Source organism: Nyctereutes procyonoides, unplaced genomic scaffold, assembly GCF_905146905.1.
Source record: "Nyctereutes procyonoides isolate TBG_1078 unplaced genomic scaffold, NYPRO_anot_genome, whole genome shotgun sequence".
Classification (NCBI taxonomy): domain Eukaryota; kingdom Metazoa; phylum Chordata; class Mammalia; order Carnivora; family Canidae; genus Nyctereutes; species Nyctereutes procyonoides.
Window position 1 is genome coordinate 4,898,316 of NW_026575140.1, and position 21,230 is coordinate 4,919,545.

The 21,230-nt window shown below is 42.7% G+C and overlaps 1 protein-coding gene across 4 annotated transcripts in view; it reads right to left on the reverse strand.

The window, feature by feature from the left end:
• CDH11 (cadherin 11) overlaps positions 1 to 21,230 on the reverse strand; it is a 147,291-nt gene that overhangs the window by 13,648 nt on the left and 112,413 nt on the right. For all 4 annotated transcript variants that reach the window (XM_055305676.1, XM_055305677.1, XM_055305679.1 and 1 more), the window contains 5 exons: positions 17,868 to 18,055; positions 11,681 to 11,934; positions 5,518 to 5,654; positions 4,736 to 4,869; positions 4,387 to 4,504 (listed from right to left, as the gene is read on the reverse strand). In XM_055305676.1, the coding sequence (XP_055161651.1) occupies positions 4,387 to 4,504; positions 4,736 to 4,869; positions 5,518 to 5,654; positions 11,681 to 11,934; positions 17,868 to 18,055 (831 nt within the window). The remainder of the gene's footprint in view (positions 1 to 4,386; positions 4,505 to 4,735; positions 4,870 to 5,517; positions 5,655 to 11,680; positions 11,935 to 17,867; positions 18,056 to 21,230) is intronic.

Here is a 21,230-nt window from a genome sequence, read left to right on the forward strand (position 1 = left end):
TCATGAATAGCCAATTTACGAAAGAAAAAGAAAAGAAATGATCAATACTTATTTTTAAAGATCCTAGGTTTACTAATAATGAAAGTCATTGACATTATGGACTGTGATTATATTTCACTTCTCAATTTACCAATGATTTTAAAAGAGTAATAATATCTAGAGTTGGCTTGACTGTGAGGAAATGAGTCCCGAACCTATTTTACTTATGGTATTATAAATATTTCTGGTAGTATACATATTTCTGATGGACACTTAACTATCAAAGGCTTTGGATCCAATAATTCAACTCTAGAAATTTATCCTAAAACCCTAATTAGATATTTGACAAAAGAGTGTGCAAATAATGTACCTACACCATGGTCAACTGAGACCAGACACCTTTACGATAGAAGTTAGGAAGATATTCAGAAGAGAATGTTGATGTAAGCATACTGATGCCGGTAAATGTGTTTCATATATTATTAGGTGGGAAAAAATGGACATGGATCTCATGATCGCCTTTTATAAAGCTCATATATACGTGCATGCCAAAAAAAAAGTCTGGACAGAAATGAAAACGAGCGATGATTATTTCTGATTAGTCTATTACCAAGTTATTATTTATAAAAGTATTTCTGCTTGTTTGTATTTTCTAACTTTCCTACAAAGAATATATGCTAATTATATAGTACAAGGAAATCATGAAGTTCTTTGCAAATATAGATTACTACAATTATCGTGGCTGTGATTTAAATTGAACCTGAAGTACAGTGTGTCTGTCCCATTTCCCCTGGAACCTTAGATTGCATGGAACTTCAGATTTTTCCTCTTCTGAAGATTATTATTTAACTATAAGGTAAACAAAGATTTTTTTTTTAAAGAATTAACTAGAAAAGACATGAGCTTTATATTCACTGTGTAGAGTGTATACCTGATGGAACCCTCCAAGTACCCAAGCTTGTTCGTTATTTCACTGATAGGCAGTGTGGCCTTGGGCAAGTCTTTGAAGCTCCTGATGTCTCATACTCCTTTATCCAGGAGGTGGGGATGAAAGTATCCATGCCTAATCCCACGAGGAACTAAATGGATTTGAGGAATTAAGTGAAACAATGGCCATGACAAAGTTTTATAAATTAATGAAGAGCTAGCTAGATGGGAAGGGTTTTTCTCAACATTTTTTTCTTTGCACTTCTCTCATCCATTACAGATTTCTTGTGTTTTTAGAGATGCCATAAGTCTGATATTTTCAAAGTAAATGCATCTCAAAACCAGGGCAGGTCAGCTCTTCATCTGCCCGAACAGCATCATTTGTGATATTAACAGCCCAAGATGGACTTAAATGTTGAAGAGTCATCCAGTGTTCTACTCACCGGCTCCCTGCTGAGTCATCTGTGAAGCTTGGCTACAGAACGGAGTAAGGGAAAAATGAAATAAAAGACTTGGGTGTATTCAGATGGCTTCCCTCGTATTTCTAAAGACGTGTAATGCTTATGGTGAGTTTAGGCAAACACAATCCTGATTATTTACGTGGCATAATGGAAGTAAACACTCAAGGAGAAAGAAACCTGATGCTTTTACTCAGCGTGATATAAACCATTATCTCATGTTTTCTATGGAAAACAGTCTCAGCCGAGAAATTTGGTAACTCAGTAGGCTATTAATAGGATGTGGAATGTGATTACTCCTTTTGGATTACTTCAATATGTAATTACTTCTAGGAGCTAGCAGAAAGAGACTCTATTAAATGATAATTATAGGACTGTATTTGCTTTAAGGTTTTGTAATAGCTCTAAACATGGGAGTTTTCATTAACTGTTTGCCATAGTTAATAAAGTCATTTTTCTTAAAAAGTAGCAATTCCCTGCAAAAGTGGTAGCTCCGCATAGGATTAGACTCTTACAGGGAAGAGCAGGGGAGACAGATTGTGTACTGGGCTGGCTCATCCATGATAACAGAAGCTCTTTGAAAATATCGAGGGCTTTCCTGAGGTGTCGTGACAAAGTAAAATACTTCTAACTCCCCAGAGAATAATGTTTTAGTATAATGTTTTCAGATGGTTAACAGCAGCTAAATATTATTGTACACCTAAAAACAAGGAAGACAAGGCAGGTGATGGAGGCGACGTTGGTGCAGTGAGAAAAACCTAGAAACACCTGCTGTGTCCGGAGGTGTCCAGCCATAAAACAGGAATGTTGCTGGGCATACGATCCAGGAGTTAGACCACAAATGTAAGTTGGGGATTATAAGAAAACACAGAGACGAGTCTGACCATAAATATTTGAGTCAAAAGATCATAAAAGAGGGAGTGACGGACGGTGCATGTGAGAACAGCGGAGTTTTCCAGAGTCAATCACCTTACTATTGATAAAACTAAATGTATGCTGAAATATTTTGTGAAGAAGTAACTTCTTCGTCATAAAACTGGCAAACGCCTAGGCTTATGTCAGTGTAGCAATCTATTGACCCGGGGTGGGACCCCAAAATAGTTTGAAAATTAAGAAAAATCCAAGAGTGGAGGCAGAGATTCTCGTCCTCTACCCCGAAGTGTACCGTATCTTAGAAAGCACTATGAAAACACTGTATGCTACCTTCTTCAGGTTAGCTCAGGAAACACTTACTAAGTGGCCACTACATGCCAGGGCCTCCCTGCTTTGGAGAAACGTTTCTTTATGAAAGGAAATTCCTATATTACACACGCGCACCACTAGTGCTACGTGAGCTCCCTGTTGAAAACTACTCCTCTATCTCAGGGCTGTGCAGAGTTATCTCTCAAAGGCGCTTGAGGCACTCACAGGTGCCCATCAACCAAAGCCAACAAGTAAAAGACAAAACCCTAGATGAACTATAAAATTAAAGCACTTTAAGTACTATTTCTATTTCAAAATGATAGGAATCATTTACTAAGTGAAGGGCAGGTTGTTTCCTAGGGTTGCTTGAAAACACAGGTCTCTCGTGCCACTACCTTCACACCCAGGCTCTCAAGAGCATATCCACTGCGAAGAGCAAGGCATCTGCAGAGAAAAATCTGTCGTGGCACCTAGGACATTTTATCCTACAGTCTCCTTTGATATGTGCTTGATTTAAAAAGGCCATCATTAAATGTTCAAATCAGCTTCAGAACTAATAATAAAGTATGTTGGATCATATCCCCTCAAATGCAAGTAGCGTGGGGAACTCCTGGGCTTTAATAATCAACCGCTTAGGGCCAGTGGTTACGTTAGGGCTGTAGCCTCTAGCCTCTGAGAGCCTGGATTTAAAGCCGCATAGGTCTGACTCCTATGCGGCTGATTGACTCTGAACAAGTTACCTGGTGATTCTGCGCCCCATCTTCCTCATCTTCAAACGGGAAGGATAATAACCACCCTGACCTACAGTGTGCCGAGAGAATGAAATCAGAGATTGGGGGAAGGGTCTGGGCCTGGTGTCTGGAGCGTAGCTGCTGGGATTTATAATACTGATGATAGTGATGACAGTGATGGGGAAGCGACAGTACATATTAGGTTAACTTGAGCTCCCCGAAGCCTGATCTCAGTCACTGGGAAAGCAATCAATCCATAACCCGGCGCCCAGCGAATGTGTGGCTACCGAAAGCGTATGTACTGAGGGGGACCACCTTTTATTCTTATGTCAAATGATGGCATTTGTCTCCCCGTTATCCACAGACCTGCCTTGTCACAGGCTCATAGGAACAGCCGCAGACCAAAAATAGCCTGGCCAGAAGTCAAGAAACTTATTTTTTGATCCTGGCTTGCTCCCAGCTTTGTCAAGGGACTCTATCAGCTTGGTCCTATTCAACAAGAACAACTACTTCGAACGATTTGTAAGTCTAGAACCTCTCGGATGAAATGCGAAGCAGGAGTGACATCAGATGTCGCCATATTTCTGGTGGCCAAATAATGCTTTGCTCACACCCTTCAGGCAATAATTCTGCAACCACCTTTAGGTTTCAAGCTCTGTACCCAACCACACCGCATTAAAACCGGGCTTGGAAGGGAAGGCCAGCTGAAAGACTACACTGCCTTACAAAGTTGAACTAATCTCTTTTAATGCTTTATTTGATATCAATATTCATAGAGCCATGCTTCCCCCCAAGGGTTTATCAACCTCTTAAAAAAAAGATAAATGAAGTTGTTTGCATACTGACCCCGTAAGCTTCCCCACATGGTTTCCCCACTGCTTCATGAACATCAAAGCCAACAAAAAGAGTAAAATAAAATTAGAATCACTTATTCATATGCACCAAGTGAGCCCACACGGCTCAAAATAAAGGTGGCATTATTATTTCTTGTTTGTTCTTCAACAGAGAGGCATTATTAAGGTTAGGGAAAACACTTGTGCTCTGCAATATAAAAGCCATTCATTCGCCCATTTCTACTTCTCTGAATGCATAGGAACCTTGGTACGAACCTCTGTTGTCTCTGACTGTGAAATTTGGATTGTGAATGATTTCAGGGGGTAGACTGAAGATAAATCTTGGTCCATTGGCTGTGTCATCCTTGTCATCTGCACTAATTGTGACAATTGGCTGAAAGAGAAAGGTGGCCCATAAATAAATCACGCTGACATTGGCACATCATTTATTCAAAACTTCCTGGCCGGCCAAGAAGGCTGGGTTTAACAAGAGAACATAGTTACGTTAAAGTAGGGCTCTGAAACCCTCTTGGGCAGTGGGAAGTATCTCTAGATGAAGCTCTCAAGACTAAACTCTGCTTCCAAATGCCCTGTTTGCAGCCAGGGAAGGAGAAAGCATCATTACCTGGTTAGAAAGTGGCTTGGTCTGATCACTCTCACAGATGAAGCCTTCATAAGGGGCAGCAAACTTGGGAGCGTTATCATTGACGTCAAGGACCCTGATGGCCACCGGGACTTTGGCTTCCTGATGCCTATTGTCTGAAAGAAGAGAATTCAGACAGTAAATACAAGCCCTCCGTGACATTCGAGTGTGTGATCGAGTTTGAGAACCACTGGTCTTTAGGTAAACAAACACCCCCAAATCTTGGCTCTAAGAGTTCTACTGCTCTGGGTTTGTGGAGGGATAAAGTGGGGGATCCTTCGGTGATGGCTGTGAGCTTCAAGCTGCTGAAGGCTATCAGCTCCCTTGCCAGGACTATTCCCCAGGTCAAAAAAAGAAAAAAAAGAAAAGAAAGAAAGAAAGAAAATATCTCTGTGTGTTTCTATCTCTTCTTCGATCGATGACCAAGAATAAATTTTAAAGTTTGAAAAAATATGCTTAAGACTAAAAAATATATACTATCTCAGCTGTCTGCCATTTTCCAAAATATCTATAGAGTCTGATGGAATAAAATTTGGGAAGATAGAACCAAAACCCTTAGGGGAGGGATGCCCGGGTGGCTCAGCAGTTGGGCGCCTGCCCCTGGCTCAGGGTCCTGGGATCGAGTCTCATGTTGGGCTCCCTGCGAGGAGCCTGCTTCTCCCTCTCCCTGTGTCTCTGCCCACCTCCCCCCTCTCTCTCTGTGTCTCTCATGAATAAATAAATAAATCTTAAAAAAAAAACAAAACCCTTAGGAGAATACTTACGGATTTCTGCTGCAAAAACGGATATGTTGAGCCAGGCGGTTTCCTCTCTGTCCAAAGGTTTCGTGGTTTTAATAAAACCGTCTTCTGGATTAATAGTGAAAAACCTGTCGAGGTCAGTATGACGATCGATTGAATACCTAAGCAGAATGCAAATGAGGCAATTAGACAGAGACATTTTGAGCAGCTTAATATTTGAATATTTTCTCCATGCTATGTTTAAAACAACTTTTTCAATGAATTGCTTGAACTAGGTTTCCTTTTTAATCAAATTTACTTTTTAAACTTCCTACATGAATCTTTTATAGAAACTATTTTGCCACATTGGGATTCTTTATTCAGTACAATGAATGAAAGAGCTTTTAGCATATATTTGATTGAGAAGCATAATGACATGTTGCATATTTCTTCATATTTACTACAATCACCCACCATTTGAATATTTATGAAACTGCCTTTGGGTGGGATTGCCTTGCTCCCAAACTACTCAGAAAGTCACAAATGTATCAAACCTTTATCAGATTTTTGCATTGCATATTAAATATCAAATAGTTTCAAGTTTATCTAAATTTATCATCAAGGATCATTTATGGTCCTAAAAAATCAGTTTTCTCCTTATTTAAAGAAAAATGCCAACTCTATTTTAAATGGATTTATTTAGTTTATTTATTTGGTTTTAGGGATTCCCGGGTAGCTTGGTTCTGAATTCCACGGTGAAATCCGCAAAGCAGGCTTGGTGATTATTTGTAGAACAAGCTCCCCACACTACCATGATGGGCTGTGCCTAATAGCATGGCTGGAAGGTTTCAGCTACTCCTGCCCACTAGAAAATTTGCTTTTTTTCTAATAAAAGACAAAATAATTTCCAGAATATTACTGGACTGTGTTTATGCCAAAGTGTAGGAGGGCGAAGGGACAAGAAGAACGGCCTATATTGAGGTGTAGTAAGGTAAGTTGCCCAGGACACCCGGAGTTCTAAGTACTGGAGGGCTGACTTTAAGAAGTCTGTTGAATTCCAAAGCCCCTTTCCTTTTCATTCTGTCATCCTTCCTCCAAAATGAAGAGAAAAGGTGATTGGGTTAACTCTGGGAGTCATCCTGGGCTTCATAACTGGGTGGCTTACTGCTCTTGGAGGGCTAAGCAGCACTTTCCTAAAGTTCACAGAATACATAAGTCTGAAGGCGTTCATCAAGGGTAATAAAACCCAAAATACGTTAAAGGTGACAAAGACCATGGATGGCATAGAATGTACCCTCTTCAATGTACAAATGATGGGATTTGCTAATGGCCAATCATCTAGTTTCTGGGGAAGCCAACACTAGAATCCAGATCTTCCAATTCTAGATCATGTTTCCAGAGGGGTCCCCCACATGGAGCAGCACTTCACAGGACAAAAGACAAGAGCTCATCCTTTGAAGCTCCCTGCGGGGATGGAATGATGAATCCCTGCCCCCCTCAGGAAACTGAAGATAAACCATTTACACCTCGTAAATGTCGGAGAGGCTCAGTTAACACAGCCTTCAGCAGATAGCCCTCTGTGAAAAGGAGGCAAAAATAAGAGACTGTCTCTTTCCCCTGCCACCAGGGAGTTAACTATCTAGTTGACATGACAAGACACACTCACGGGGAGAGAGATAATTAACAATTCAAAGTGTTATTCTCTAGAAACAAAGGGCATGCATGCATTTTGAGTTCGTAAAGTCCTAGATGCAAGTTTATGCTCCAGCACTTGTAAGCTCCGTGATACTGGAAAAGTCTCTTAAGTGCTTTGAATCTCAGCCTCCTTATCTTTTAAACTGGAATATTAGTAGTACCTAACTTTTGGCTTATTGGTAGGAATTACAGAATTACAGGAAATTACACATTAAGATATATAACCTAGCGGCTCGCATACTGTAAACAGTGCAACAGAGAGTTGCTCTTCTTCTTGTTGCTGCTGTCACACTGCGTGGGTGGATCATGGCAGCTCTCAAATGTCAGTCTACAGAGTATGACCTGCATCCCACCGCCAGCGAAAAATCATAGAAGGTTTTCGATTAGAGGAACAAAGAAATGGAATTGGACTATTGCGATGATTAATACAGTAGGAGGGACAAGATGGTCTAAGCAAGAGAGAGTGGAGGAAGGCCAGAGAAATGGTTAGGATCTGAATGAGGCGATGGGTACCGGAAAGGGGATAGGAGTGAGAGAGGGGACGCAAGGCTGTGTGGCGAAGAGAGCACCAGTGGGACACAGTTGATATTGGGGAGGCTGGGGGAGTCCTGGAGAGTTCCTCGGCTGGGTGTCAGAAAAGGAGACATTGAGAAACACAAAAACAAAACCAGCTTAGCAAGCAGATGAGGTTAGACTCCCCTGGCGACATGCTGCCATGCTCGGAGAGTAACAAGCCAGGCCTACCTCAGGTTTCACAGATGCAAGGTGAAGTAGGTAGGATGTACTTTTTTTACAAAAGTGTGTCACCATAAGTATGAGCTCAAAAATAAGAATAGGTACAGAGTAGAATTAGGGAGAAAGATCAGCCCTGAGGCAGAAAATAAATCTGGAGCATTAATTCAATCATGCGATGGGTAGGAATGCTGTAGATGAGGGGACGGAGAGAGAGAAAGGTGCAAGTCAGAAGGACGTGTCTCAGGGACTCCCCACTGTCAGGCCAGGGATCTGGTGAAGACCCCAGCGTGGTCCTGTCTGACGCACGAACAGATTACTGCCAAGGTAGCTAAGAAGAGAGACTGCCTCCGAAAGCCAAGAGTGAACAGAAGCGTGTTGAACGCTACAGAGTCTGAGAAGAAAGATCTGCAGAATTTCCGCAAGCTAAGAGTCTGGTGGACACTGTAATGTCCTACCCAGGTGTCCGAGGGCATGAATTCCTATACAGGTGAAGATCAACAATCAGGGAATTAGGTAGTGAGGACAGGAGGGCAGGAGGCAGACTGCGTAAGAAGCTTTCAATGCTCTGTAATTTGTTTGGGGAACAGAGACGGAGCGGGTAAGGGGGGTGGTGTTCAAGAGCCATACTGAGCATCTTTGGATAATTATAGACACAGAAATTGCCGACACACACAGAACAGCTACCAGTGAAAACATGACCCAAATAACCAATCGCAGATGCGGATCCTGGAGACATGAGGCACAGAGGAAATGAGCAGTTGTTCCAAGAGTTTTTACGTCATCTCTCTTCCAGAACGTTGCTACGGCACCTCGATACTCTCAGGCCAAAGCTAACTCATTTAAAATCTACACCATGGCCATTTTGGAGTCGTTTAAAGGTGTCGGTACACCACTCCTCAGTCATCACGCCACGTATCTTCCTGCCTAGAGAGAACACCACCCTCAAACCTTCTTGGGAACTCGGTTTGGTGGTAGCGGTTAGGGTAGAGCAAGAAACTCAGAATGGACTGAAGACGGATCTGGACTCCAGATTCAGCCCTCCAGATTCAACTGCCAGGCACCTTTGAAGAATGCACCCCCCCGCCACCACCCCAAGCTCAGTACTTCCAGTCCCATCCTAAAGCAGTCATCGCTTCAAAGGGTGTCTGAGGATTAGTTTAAATAACATAGACAACACCTTGTCTGGGGCTAAGCAGATGCCCACTAGAGGGCAATTCTCTTCCTTTCTCCCCGAAGAGAGACAACGTTCAAGGGTTGAAAGGCAACTAACAACCTTCTCATTCGGGCCTTCCTCCTGCATTTCCTTTGGTGTCAACAGGAAAACTCCACTGTTCTTGGCAAACATTTTCTCATGCTCAGATTTGTCTACTCTTTTCCCCAGCTCTACCGAGGTATGATTGACAGATAATAAAAAGTCTATATATAATGTATGCAATAGGGTGTTTTGATATAAGTATTCTTTGTGTAATGATTACCGTGGTCAAGCTGATTAATAGGTTCATCGCCTCTCATGGTTATCATTTCCTGTGTGTGTGGCGAGAACACTTAAGATGGACCGTCTTAGCAAATTGCAAGTATACAATACATGTTTAAATAGGATTATCAGGCTGTACATTAGATCTCTGGAACTTACTCATTTTATGAATGAAAGTCATACCCAAAGACCAATATCTCCTCATGTTTCCACCCCTTAGTGGCAACTACCCTGGCAACCACCATTCTGCTTTGTGTTTCTCAAAGTTTGAATTTTTAAGATTCCACAAAGTAGTATCATGCTGTTTGTCTTTCTGTGTGCCTGATGTATTTCTTTTAGCAGAATGACTTCCAAATTCACCCAAATCATCATAAATGATAGGATTCCCTTGTCCTTTTAAAGCCTAATTTATATATATATATATATTATATATATTATAATATATATATATACACACACACACGTACACACACATATATATCACATTTTCTTGATCCATTTATCCACTGATGGAGACTTAGGTTGTTTCCATGTCTTGGCTATTGAGACTAATGCAGCAGTGAACAAGGAGTGCAGGTATCTCTTCAAGATAGAGCCATTATGAAAAACAGGAGAGCAGTTCCTCAAAATGCAGCTGGTGGCTGAACTGTTCCTGTGGCTGTAGCTTATCTACCCTGGAACCAGACAGACTGTCCCAGGCCCTCTTTGAGTGTGCCGAGGACAACACATAGGGAGTCACCGAGATTTTGTGTGGTGAGCACTGTGAGGTGGAAGCTGCATCGGATCCATCGGTAGGGTGTCTTGGAAAAATTTCTAGAAAAGGTGACACCCAAGGGGTGGTGGGAAAATGAGTGTCATGTGCAAGTGTGAAAGAAGGGGGAGCAGGGCTCCCAAGCGGAGGAGGAACATGCGAAGGTCAGGAATCAGGAGAGAGTAGGTGAGGCTTCAAAGAATAGGAAGTGGAGCAGGTTAGCTGCAGCTCGGAGTCTGAGGCTAGAGGAAAATGGACCAAAAAGGGAAGAGATGAGCAGCGCACAGCAGGAATCAGGGTGGAGAGGCTTCGAGAGCCTTATACTAAATAAGAGAGTTGGGATTATTCTGGAGGGAGCTGCAAGGGGGAATGATTTGATCACTGATAACGGAAGTCTGAAGTCTCACGTGATGTTTGGAAGTAGAGTTAAAAATGCTCAGTCTGGCTATAGGACAAGAGAAAGGTGGGGGAGAAACACCAGAAGGAGGCAGAGGAAGAAGTCCAGGCGAGAAAGGAATCATTGTGGGGCGCCTGCGGGGCTCAGTCCATTAAGCCTCTGACTCTTGATTTGGGTTCAGGTCGTGATGCCGAGCCCTGAGTCAGGCTCCACGCTCAGCACAGAGTCTGCCTGTCCCTCTCCCTCTGCTCCTCTCCTGCTCTCTCTCTTACTCTTTCTCAAATAAATAAATAAAATCTTTAAAAAAAAAAAAGGCATCAGTGGAAGGGCCACGGACAAATAAACCCCCACTAGACTCCAAGGCCGGGGCAGGTGTCAGTTAGCCTAGCACTTCTGGCCCCATCCCCATCCTCGGCGTCCTTCTCCGGCTGTCTTCCTCCCTTTCTCCTCTCCCTCCTCTTCCTCAGAGCCTCATCGGTCACTAACACAGGTGTGGGGGCGCAGGGTTCTGAACCACTTTCTAGCTAGCTTTGTTAAGGCACAAAGATACATTCGCAATAGTGAAAGCAGCCTACAATTGTACGGCCCTTTGTTATCTCTTCAAAGTGCTCAGCTGCCATCGGATAGACAGAGCGAGTCTCCTAGCTCCCTGTTCCCTGGCTGTGTCGTCCTGGCCGAGTCACATTGCACCCTCCCCGGCCACCCCAGACACCATTTCCCCTCAATTGACGTGACAATAATTCCTATAAAATAAAGTTGAAAGGCTACATTAGATCATGTGTCTAACGCAAGTGATAGGGTCCCTGGAGCCTAGAACGGTGTTCAATACATTGTAATCATGATGACTACCTCAGGTCCTTACTCCTGCCTCCCCACAGTTCCCTGAGGCAGGCCCCACTGAGAGGGGCATCACCTAGTACACACGGGCCAGTCTGCGGTGGACAGAAAGTAGGTAGGTTGAACAAGCCTGTCCAAAAAGTTAGTGGCAGAGAGCAAGGAAAACTCAGGTCTTCTAAAGCTTAGTCTCGTGTACACTGCCTTGATCCTGATCATCTTGGGCCCTTTCTGAAACCGAAGGATGTGCTTCCCTCAGGGCTTTCCTAAAACCTCTTGCCTCTAAGATTCCTCATCCAGGCATTTACATAAATGCCTGTACCTTATGGGGCTGTTGGCAGCATCAGGGTCTTTGGCATGCACTCTCCCAACCACAGTGCCAGCGGCTGCATTTTCTTGGACTTCATGGATGTAACTCGGGGCCAAGAACATGGGGGGCTCATCAGCGTCTTCCACTGCAATCTTCACCGTCACAGTGTCCTTGAAAGGCCCGTTGCTGATGAACTTCGGGTCAATGTGCACGTTGGCCGCCTCTACCTTCAAGCTGTATGCTCTTTTGGTTTCAAAATCTACGGGCTGACAAGAGAGAAGAGAAGATTGACAACCAATTCCTCGAAAGAGTCGTGAAGAGAAAGACCGGATTGTTTCACAGGGCAGAGTGAATAGCTCCTCAAAGGGAGAAAATCGGGGTCTATTCAATATCCAATTACCTGAGCCATTCGGTCAGAAAATCAGACAAATCAATTGCTGAGGTGTGGACTGTGCTCCGTGGGTAATTCAGGAGCACAACAGACACAGAAGGATCACATCATCGAAAATGAACTTCATTCTATAATGACAACACTAAGGCTGTCCAGATCACTCCCTAAAATCATCCAAGGCGAGGAATTAAAACACTACAAAAGTAAACGTTGTGGCCCATTCTGTAAAGTACCAAAAATCTCGGCAATAAAAACACCCACTGAATTTCAGCACAAGTATGTCTTGTTAAAGGACTGTTCTCGTTCACACACACACACACACACACACACACACACAGTTGGCTGTTGACAGCCTGATTTTTGGTTTTCTGACCATGCAGCATTTCCCAAAGTCTGGGACCCTTACCGACATGGCCCTTAAGATGACTTCAGGGACGTTATGGGTGATTTTGGTGGATGGATTTGTTGAATGACATTAACTTACTTATGAAGTTACTTATTGACACTCGTATTCCTTTTCTAATTCTTCCATTACCAGACACACCAAGGATACCTCAATATACCTCAGGATAGTCCTAGTTTTTAACACATATGATGTTTCCTAATCTCCTTTTGAGAGACTGTGATACGACTGTCTAGCTAGAATGTAATGACGTCATGCTGTTTTGTTTGCATCCATCTCTAGGTTACCCTCCATTTAAGGCAAGTGATAAAGGCCACTGAGAATAAGGCTTCCCTGTTAAAAGAATGCACATATGTTTAAAAGAAGCCCACTTAAAGAATAAAAATATCAACAGTAGAGATTTTATGCAGATTCAAAAAAAAAATTGAGGAGTTAGTATTTGAATGACTGGAGTTATTGAGAAATTGATGGGAAACACTCCGTGTTTCTGAATGAGCGAATCAATCAGCAAAAGGTGAAAAGTACAGCTGTGGCAGAGAAACAAGCCCTGATGCCTAGGAAACAGAACTTTCTAATTAGCACTCTGGATGATGCTGAACTACCAAATGTTTGGAAAGAGTTGGGTCTTTTAAGGTTAGCATCTGCCTGCCATGCTGTTGTCAACCGCCTGGCAAACGCTTATTGTGAATGGGCATATAATCATAGGGTTTAGTCCTGACCTAATTCTACAAAGCTCAAAATTCAGGATGATTCCAGTTTTGGGGAGGAGAAACACATTCAAAGTTTTTCCATCATCTTCCCAATCCTTTCACCCCAGATTCAGGGAACACTGTTCTTCCTGAAGGAAAATCAGACCCTGGTGATCCACCCTTCTGGAACTCAACAGCTTCTTTGTCCTTCTCTGGGTTACTGAGCAGCAGAAAGGAATGTTTATTGATGGGCTACAGGTATGAGATTGCTGCAATTTGTCAAACATCTCTGCCATTATTACACAAAATAGAGAACTGCAATATCAGAGTTCTGAGACCAGGTAAGGAGAAGCATTCTAACCTCAGGTAAGCCTGTTGATGCTCTCAGAGCAGAACTCCTGGACCTCCATTTAGGCATATGGCTTGGGACTCAGAGTCCAGAGCCATGGTCCCAATGGACAGCACTGTTCACGTTGAGGCTAGTATAGTCACCCTGCGGTCTGCCCAATACTTTTCAGATTCTAAGCAAAAGTCCCCAAATCCTTGCAAACATTTTTCTGGAATGCCCTTTCCTACTTTAGTGAGACCTGACTAAGTCTTCAGGTGGTCAGCGCAATCCTCATTGCTTGTGAAGTCAACTTCCCTGAGCCGCCTTTCTGCAGCCCCTCGTTCTCACCCCTGCCGGGGGTGGTGGGTGGGGGGCATCCCAAAGGATCCTGTTGAGTCTTGTTGATCTTTGCTTCCCCACTCCCCAGGATTGACTGTAACAAGTGAGCATCTACACTAATTATTTTGACTGAATGGGGAGCAGGGCTGATGGATGAATAACCTTTACACATTTGCCTACAATTTATACCTTGACTCCTTCCAAAAAAAAAAAAAAAATTAAGGTAGTTTCCCCTGTGAACATTTATATCCATGTTATGAGTAGTTGAAATAAAGCTAAATGAGGCAACACACTTACGTAAACCATAAAAATCTTAATACCCCTTAGTTTACTAATCCCACCTCTGAGATTTCTCCCCGAGGGATTAATTCAATAGAAAACCAAAACAAACAATATTCGAAAATGCATGGTGTTTGTCAGACATAATAAAGGGTTATATCTAACCAGGGAAAACATACCCACAAATCACCAAACCCAACTGTGAGATTTTATTAAAGAAATAATGGTCCATCAATAGGATGGGATGTTATGTAGTCATTGAAAATGATTATGTGTGTTATATAACAGCATGCAAAATGTTTGTGATGTGCCAGTAAGTTAATAAATCAGATCACTCTATGATCGCAACCGTGTCAAATGTTATGTATCCACATGTATATGCGTGTGGACAAAGAGTAGAAAAAATACTCAGACATAAAACTAGTGATATTAAAATAGTGGATATTTAAATGTCTTCTAATGCTGCGCTCACACTGCTTTACAAGGACTTTATTTGGTTGAAAGTAAATAGCGCAGAAACTGCGCCAGGATCTCGGGGCCCTAAACAGGAGCCCCCTTGATCAAGGGTGTTGCAATGAACAAATTGGATTCTCCTCCCCAAGTCCACGGAGCCATCGACATGTTTCATCTTCACTTCGCACTGGTTCTTTGGCTAACCGCACAGAGCCTGTCTGAATATCCTGAGGGCAGGTTCTCTCTTCTGCACCATTACACCTCTGACACTTGCTGTGTCTGACACGGAGTCAATACTCAAGAAATATTTATTGCTTCCTCAGCTATTTGATACGTGAATGACTCTACTTCCTAGATATCTCTTAAACTCCTCACCCTAATCTCTTCTGCCTTCTTCAGTTCTCGGTAATTTCTCCCTTGGATTCCAACAACAGTGTTTCAACGGGTCCCACGGTATCCATCTCAAACTCAAGACTGAATTTATTCAGGTTTCTTCAGTGTAGCCTTCAATGTACACCAGCCCTTCAGGAGCTCTTTTTTTTTTTTTTTTCTCTTCTTACCTATTTTGGGAATTCCTACTTCTCTAGGAGTAAATTCTTACTCGTATAAGAAGTTATTCATAACCCATATTCATAGATTTTATCACACTTGGTTCTCAACTGGGGAGTGATTTTGCTCTCTGTCACCCCGGGGATATGAGGCAATGTCTAGAGCTATTTTTAAATCATCACAACAGGTGGGGTGCAGTAGTCTGTGTGCTTCCGTCTAGCAAGGAGAGGCCAGGGAGGACGCTCAACTTCCTGCAATGCACAGAACAGCCCAGGATGACCAAGAATCATCTGTCCTGAAATGTTAATAGCACCCAGGCTGAGAAAACCTGCTCTATTTTAATTGTCTTTTCACTTAACTGTTCTCTTCAACTGTGACCTCCCGATAGCCCGGACTCTGTCTCAACTTAAGACGTCCAGCCTCTCACAAGAGGCCTGATGACAAAGGGTAAGAACTCAATAACTCTTGATAGAAAATGGCTGAATGAAGAAATGAGTAAAAATACTATATTAAAGAATATTTTAAGAGAAAATATGTGTCTATGATCTCTCTTTAATCTCATATTATTAAACCACATATAATGACTTCCATAGGCTCCATCATTTTAAACTATTGAATTCACCCCTCAAAAATTCTTTTCTTTCCTGGTGGACATTTAGAACTTTGTGCTACAAGTTGAAGCAAACGTCCTCTTCCTAAGGAAATAACATCTTACAGTGTGCTAAACCTAAACTTCAGTGCTTTATAGAAGATTATTCCTTTGCCTGGAATAAACACACTGAATTGGGGGGGGAATGTGCAAATTAATCAATGCAGAGAGCTCATTTGCAATGTGTGAGTTCCATGGGGTGATTTAAATGTTTCAGGATATTAGAGACATAGTAAGTGTTTACACCCTGCATACATTGAAATCAGGTGACAACCTTAGCATAACCAACTACCCAATTACTTGAACAAGCGAAGGGTGGGAGGCAGGAATTGCCGATGTCAGTGCTCATATGTCAGTGTCATACAGAAGGGATAGTGATATTAATTAACAAGGTAAGTTGACAGCTCTATGCTAATACACTCAGCTACTTTCTAGAGGAAAACCAGAGGGCATGAGTACCATAGCCCTTTGTGGCTGATGATCAGACTGCCGTGGCCACTAATTCACTGTCACTAATGTTGACTTTTCCAAGTAGCCAAAGTTCACCTCAACTTCCATATTCTTTTACAAAAGAGTCATCTCCTACGTTCTCTCTGTTTTGCGTCCCACGGTATATCTCCCAAACCCAACAATGTCCGCAAGTATTGCAAAAAGTCAGCTTCCTAGAGCACATCTCTCCCGGCTTCCCTAACTAAAAGATTCCTCCCAGGAAATTTCTCAACCTACTCCTGCCTGCTCTCCAGCTACCAGCCTCTTTATTGATTCTTCAAATTAATTTTTTATCGGTGTTACAGTCCAATCTTTCCCATCACACCGAGGAGCTTAATATTCATGCTACAAAACCAAGTTGAAAATGAATGCTTGATTAAAACCAAGGTAATCCCATCATCCAATTCAGATTTAATGCTCCACACACTTTGATGATGGAGAGGTGTTGATTTCTCAAGTGGTAAATCAGGGGGGAAAACCATTTTAGAAAATACTGTAACTATTTCTTCACTTGAAAGTGAATCTTATGTGGCTTCCTTTATAATCCTTTTCTGGCCCAGCTGCTTCCAAAATGTCTTGAGTAGTAAGTTGAATGCCTTAGGTTTGAATTTCACATCCATGGGCTGCCAGCCACGTGACTATGACGAGATCAAATTATTTCATCTGTCTGAACCTCAGTCTCCTCATAATTAAATTGAGGTACCATTGTCCATTGGGATAACACTATCTACCTTATATAATTTTTCTGAAAAATAAATGTTTGTAAGATGTTCAGATTTCATTTAGCCTATATTTAGTATATTATATTTTATAAAAGATTTTATTTATTTATTCATGAGACACACAGAAAGAGAGAGAGAGAGAGGCAGAGACACAGACAGAGGGAGAAGCAGGCTCCACGCAGGGAGCCCGACGTGGGACTTGATCCTGGATCCTGGGATCATGCCCTGGGCCGAAGGCAGACACTCAACCAGGGAGCCACCCAGGCATCCCTAGCTTATATTTAGCTTGAGTAAATTTTAGATTTTTTTTTTTTTAAAGGACAAATAGTAAAGTCCTCTTTGCTGTGAGTTAATTCCAAGACACAGTTTTTAAGGGCATTTCAGCTGACTCTGGGGGGTGGTTCATTACTGCTGATTCACGGGCTCAATCTTGAGAGAGAATCAAGCAGAGGATTGGCTCAAGTTTCACAGAGGGCCCAGCAATGCAGTGGCCCTTAGAGACTTCAGATGGGAGACATTCTGAACAGCCAGTATGAACCGACTTAGCTGGGCAGAGCCAAAGAAGGAACCCCTTACATGCTCATGGCTATTTCTTCAAAATCTAGCTTTATCTAGCTATCTACCCTTCCAGGTAAAAACTGTGCCAAATCACAGAAAAACCAACAAGCAGTCAGCTGGCATTCCCAGCCCCCCTTTGCTAGCCCTCCCTAGTAGGAGGGAGGGGATGCAGTAAGAGAAGGGGACGCAGTCCTGTTATGTCCCCAGAGCTGGGAGCGGAACCGTGAGGTCAAGTCAGGCCCCAGCTGCCCATATTCTCATTTCTCAGCCTCCCAGTGTGTGTTCCCCACAGGTCACCTTGGCAGGGCTGGCCAGCCTGCTCACACACCTGCTTCCTCACCCTAACTCACCTTTTTCAGTTTGACCACGCCCTCCTGTGTCTCATAGTCCGTCGTGATCTCAAACAATTCCATACCGTCTCCATCAACAATATTGTATGTGACTAAGCCATTTTCTCCAATATCTGGGTCTTTTGCCTTTACTCTTCCTACTTCTTCCCCGGGGACAGCCGCTTCTGACACAGACATCTGGTACACGCCTAGAAGAAGAAGACATCTATTTTTATTTCCCTTTTTATTTGGCAGCTGTAAGATTTTAGATTTCATTGAATCCCAATAAATTTCTCAAAGGGTTTGAAATTGAACTCTCTATTGATTGAAAACATGAAAGTAGTGAATGGATGGGAAGGAGGATCCCACATGGCCTGCTTGTCAAAGAAATGTGTTCTACAAAGGATGATGAAACAGTATCAGGGTCCAGGGTGATGTGGTGGGGTCACCTGCCACATGTGAGAAAGGAAAACAATTCTCAGTTACATTTCCCAACAGGAAGTGATGGAGGACCACGTACGCCTTTATACATTCAAAGAGCAAAGACACCTTTTCATGTCTTCTGAGTGGTCCACCAGTTAATTCCAAGGCACTGCCAGATACCCAGGAAAACAACCTTCTCTTTAAAAAACTTCCACAGCCCCATATTTTTTAAACATCAAATGCAAATTTTATCCTTCGAAGTTTGACTCTTCTAACTCTATATATGACTCTCCTCTTAGACCACCTCTTTCACTGTTTGGTCAATAAGCACTGCCTTATTGGGAAAGCTTTCCCACAGTGTGGTCTGTCCATATATATTTATTTAACATTTACTGGGAACCTAATAAGTGCCAGGTGCTCCTCTAGCCCCTGGTGACTCAGTGGTAAATAAAACCATCAAGTTTCTTCTCTTACTGAGGCAAACTGAAGAGAAAGAGAGAGAGAGAGAGAAAGCAAATGTAGACCTACTATGATGTCATTGCCAGGAAGAAGACAAATAAAGTAGGGTAAGTGGTAGAGGGTAACAAGACTGTGTGACTGTATGTTTGTGTACAGTGGTTTGCGAGGGGGATGGTGCGTGCCTGAATGCACGTCTGGGTGTGCGTGAGTGTGCGGTTTTGCGGTACACACATGCGTGCATGAGTGTCAGTGTGTATATGCATGTGTGTGTGTGTACACTTGTGTTAAATATGTCCACGTGAGAAGAAGAAAGAGAGAGAATCGAGATTGATTTGACGTTGTTTGGTCCTTCAGAGAAGACATCCCTCGGAAGAAGGCATCCGAACTCCCTTGAAGGGAGTTAGCAATCAATCCTGTGAAACTCTGGATATAAAAATTACAAAGTGAAGGACAAATGGCAAAAATCCCAAAGTGGGCACATACCAAAGACATACAGAAGCAAGAAGTCAAGTGTGGCTGGAGCTTTCTGTAAGAGGTGAGGGCACATGGGTAGGCTGGGACCCATCTATGTAAAAAGGCCATTGCAGGAGAGGGAAAGACGTCAGGTTTTGTTTAAACTTGGTGGAAGCCCCTAGAAGGTTTTCAGTAGAGAAGCCAGAGAGATGATCTTATCTGCATTTTCACATTTCAAAAATATGATGTGTGAAATAATATAGAGAAACATGGGCTGGAAACCTTGTCTCTACCACTTCCCAGCTGAGTGGTTTTGGACAAGTTACTTAAACTCTTCTAAGTTTTAGGTTCCCTGCCATGGATTTTATCAGTTCTAATATTCTGTCTATATTTATCTATATTATGTGGCTTCGAATGTTTTCAGGTTGACCCATGTTGAACCTAATCACACCATAATCTGCATAGTCAAGGACAACTGGAGGTGTAGTCGTCGTAGATAAGCCTCTGTAGACAATTACCAATTTACACGAAGCTTTACAGAAACCTTTTCTGAGCTGGTTTTCTCCAAATCTCATTAGAGTTCGTGCAATGACCACAGTTTCTGCACCGAAGCCTTGTAACTTTATTATATGATCGTGTGTGAGCCAGGGCACTAATGGCTGCCTGCTAACAATCCTGTTTGTTTTCTCCTTCTACACACCAAACAATTTTGCAGTGTGGATAAGGGAGCGTGAAGTCTGTTAGAATGCTCTCTGAGCCCTAAGATTCCTGGAGGTGATGAACCCTGTGCCTGGCCAGGCGAAGCAATCTCTCTTCCCCTCTCCTTGGGCCCCACGAGAACTGCTTCTTGCCTTGTAATCCTACCTCAGTATCTCCTTTGTGCAGATGGTTGACTTTGGATTCCTCTGAAAGACCGTGGTGCCTTCCTGGGGCCATATTGTTTGCCTGCCTTGTTCCCACGTTTGCAAAAAGTGCCATCGCTCGGACAATAAACCCCCAGGTTCCACCAGCTACTCTCCTAATCTAGTGTCAAATCCTCCGCGTACGAGCAGCACCAGCAACGTTACAATCACACTGTACCTCTGTCTATATCTACATGTCCATAAACAGATTTATGTTCAAGTTCTGAATTTTCTATATTTTCAAAAAATTTTTTGATTAAGTCTTTAATTTTAATTCCACTGTAGTTAATGTGCAGTGTTATATTAGTTTCAAGTGTACAATATAGCGATTCAACAGTTCATACACCACTCGGTGCTCATCAGGACAAGTGCCTTCCTTAATCCCCATCACCTATTTCACCCATCCGCCCCACCCATCTCCCTTCTGGTAACCATCAGTTTGGTCTCTACAGTTGAATCTGTTTCTTGGTTTTGTTTGATTCTTATTTTTTTTTAAGATTTTATTTATTTATTCACAAGAGACAGAGACAGAGAGAAAGAGAGAGAGAGAGAGAGAGGCAGAGACACAGGCAGAGGGAGAAGCAGGGTCCATGCAGGGAGCCCGACATGGGACTCGATCCCGGGTCTCCAGGATCACACCCTGGGCTGCAGGCGGTGCTAAACTGCTGAGCCACCCAGGCAGCCCCACATTTTCCTAATCCATTCATCTATCGATGGACACTTGGGCTGCTTCCATAATTCGGTTATTGTCATAGTCAGGAATGCTGCTATAAAGACAAAAGTGCATGTATCCCTTTGAATTAGTGTTTTTGTATTTTAGGGGTAAATGCCCAGTAATGCGATTACTGGATCATAAGGTAGTTCTATTTTCAACTTTTTGAGGAACCTCCATACTCTTCTCCACAGTGGTTGTGTTAGTTTTCATTCCCACCAACGGTGCAAGAGGGTTCCCCTCTCTCAGCATCTTCACCAATACCTCTTATTTCTTGTGTTTTTGATTTTAGACATTCTGACAGGTGTAAGGTGGTATTTCTTTGTGGCTTTGATTTGCACTTCCCCAATGGTAAGTGATGTTGAGCATCTTTTCCTGTGTCTATCGGCCATCTGTATGTATTCTGTTTCTGTCTTTTGCCTATTTTTAGCTGGA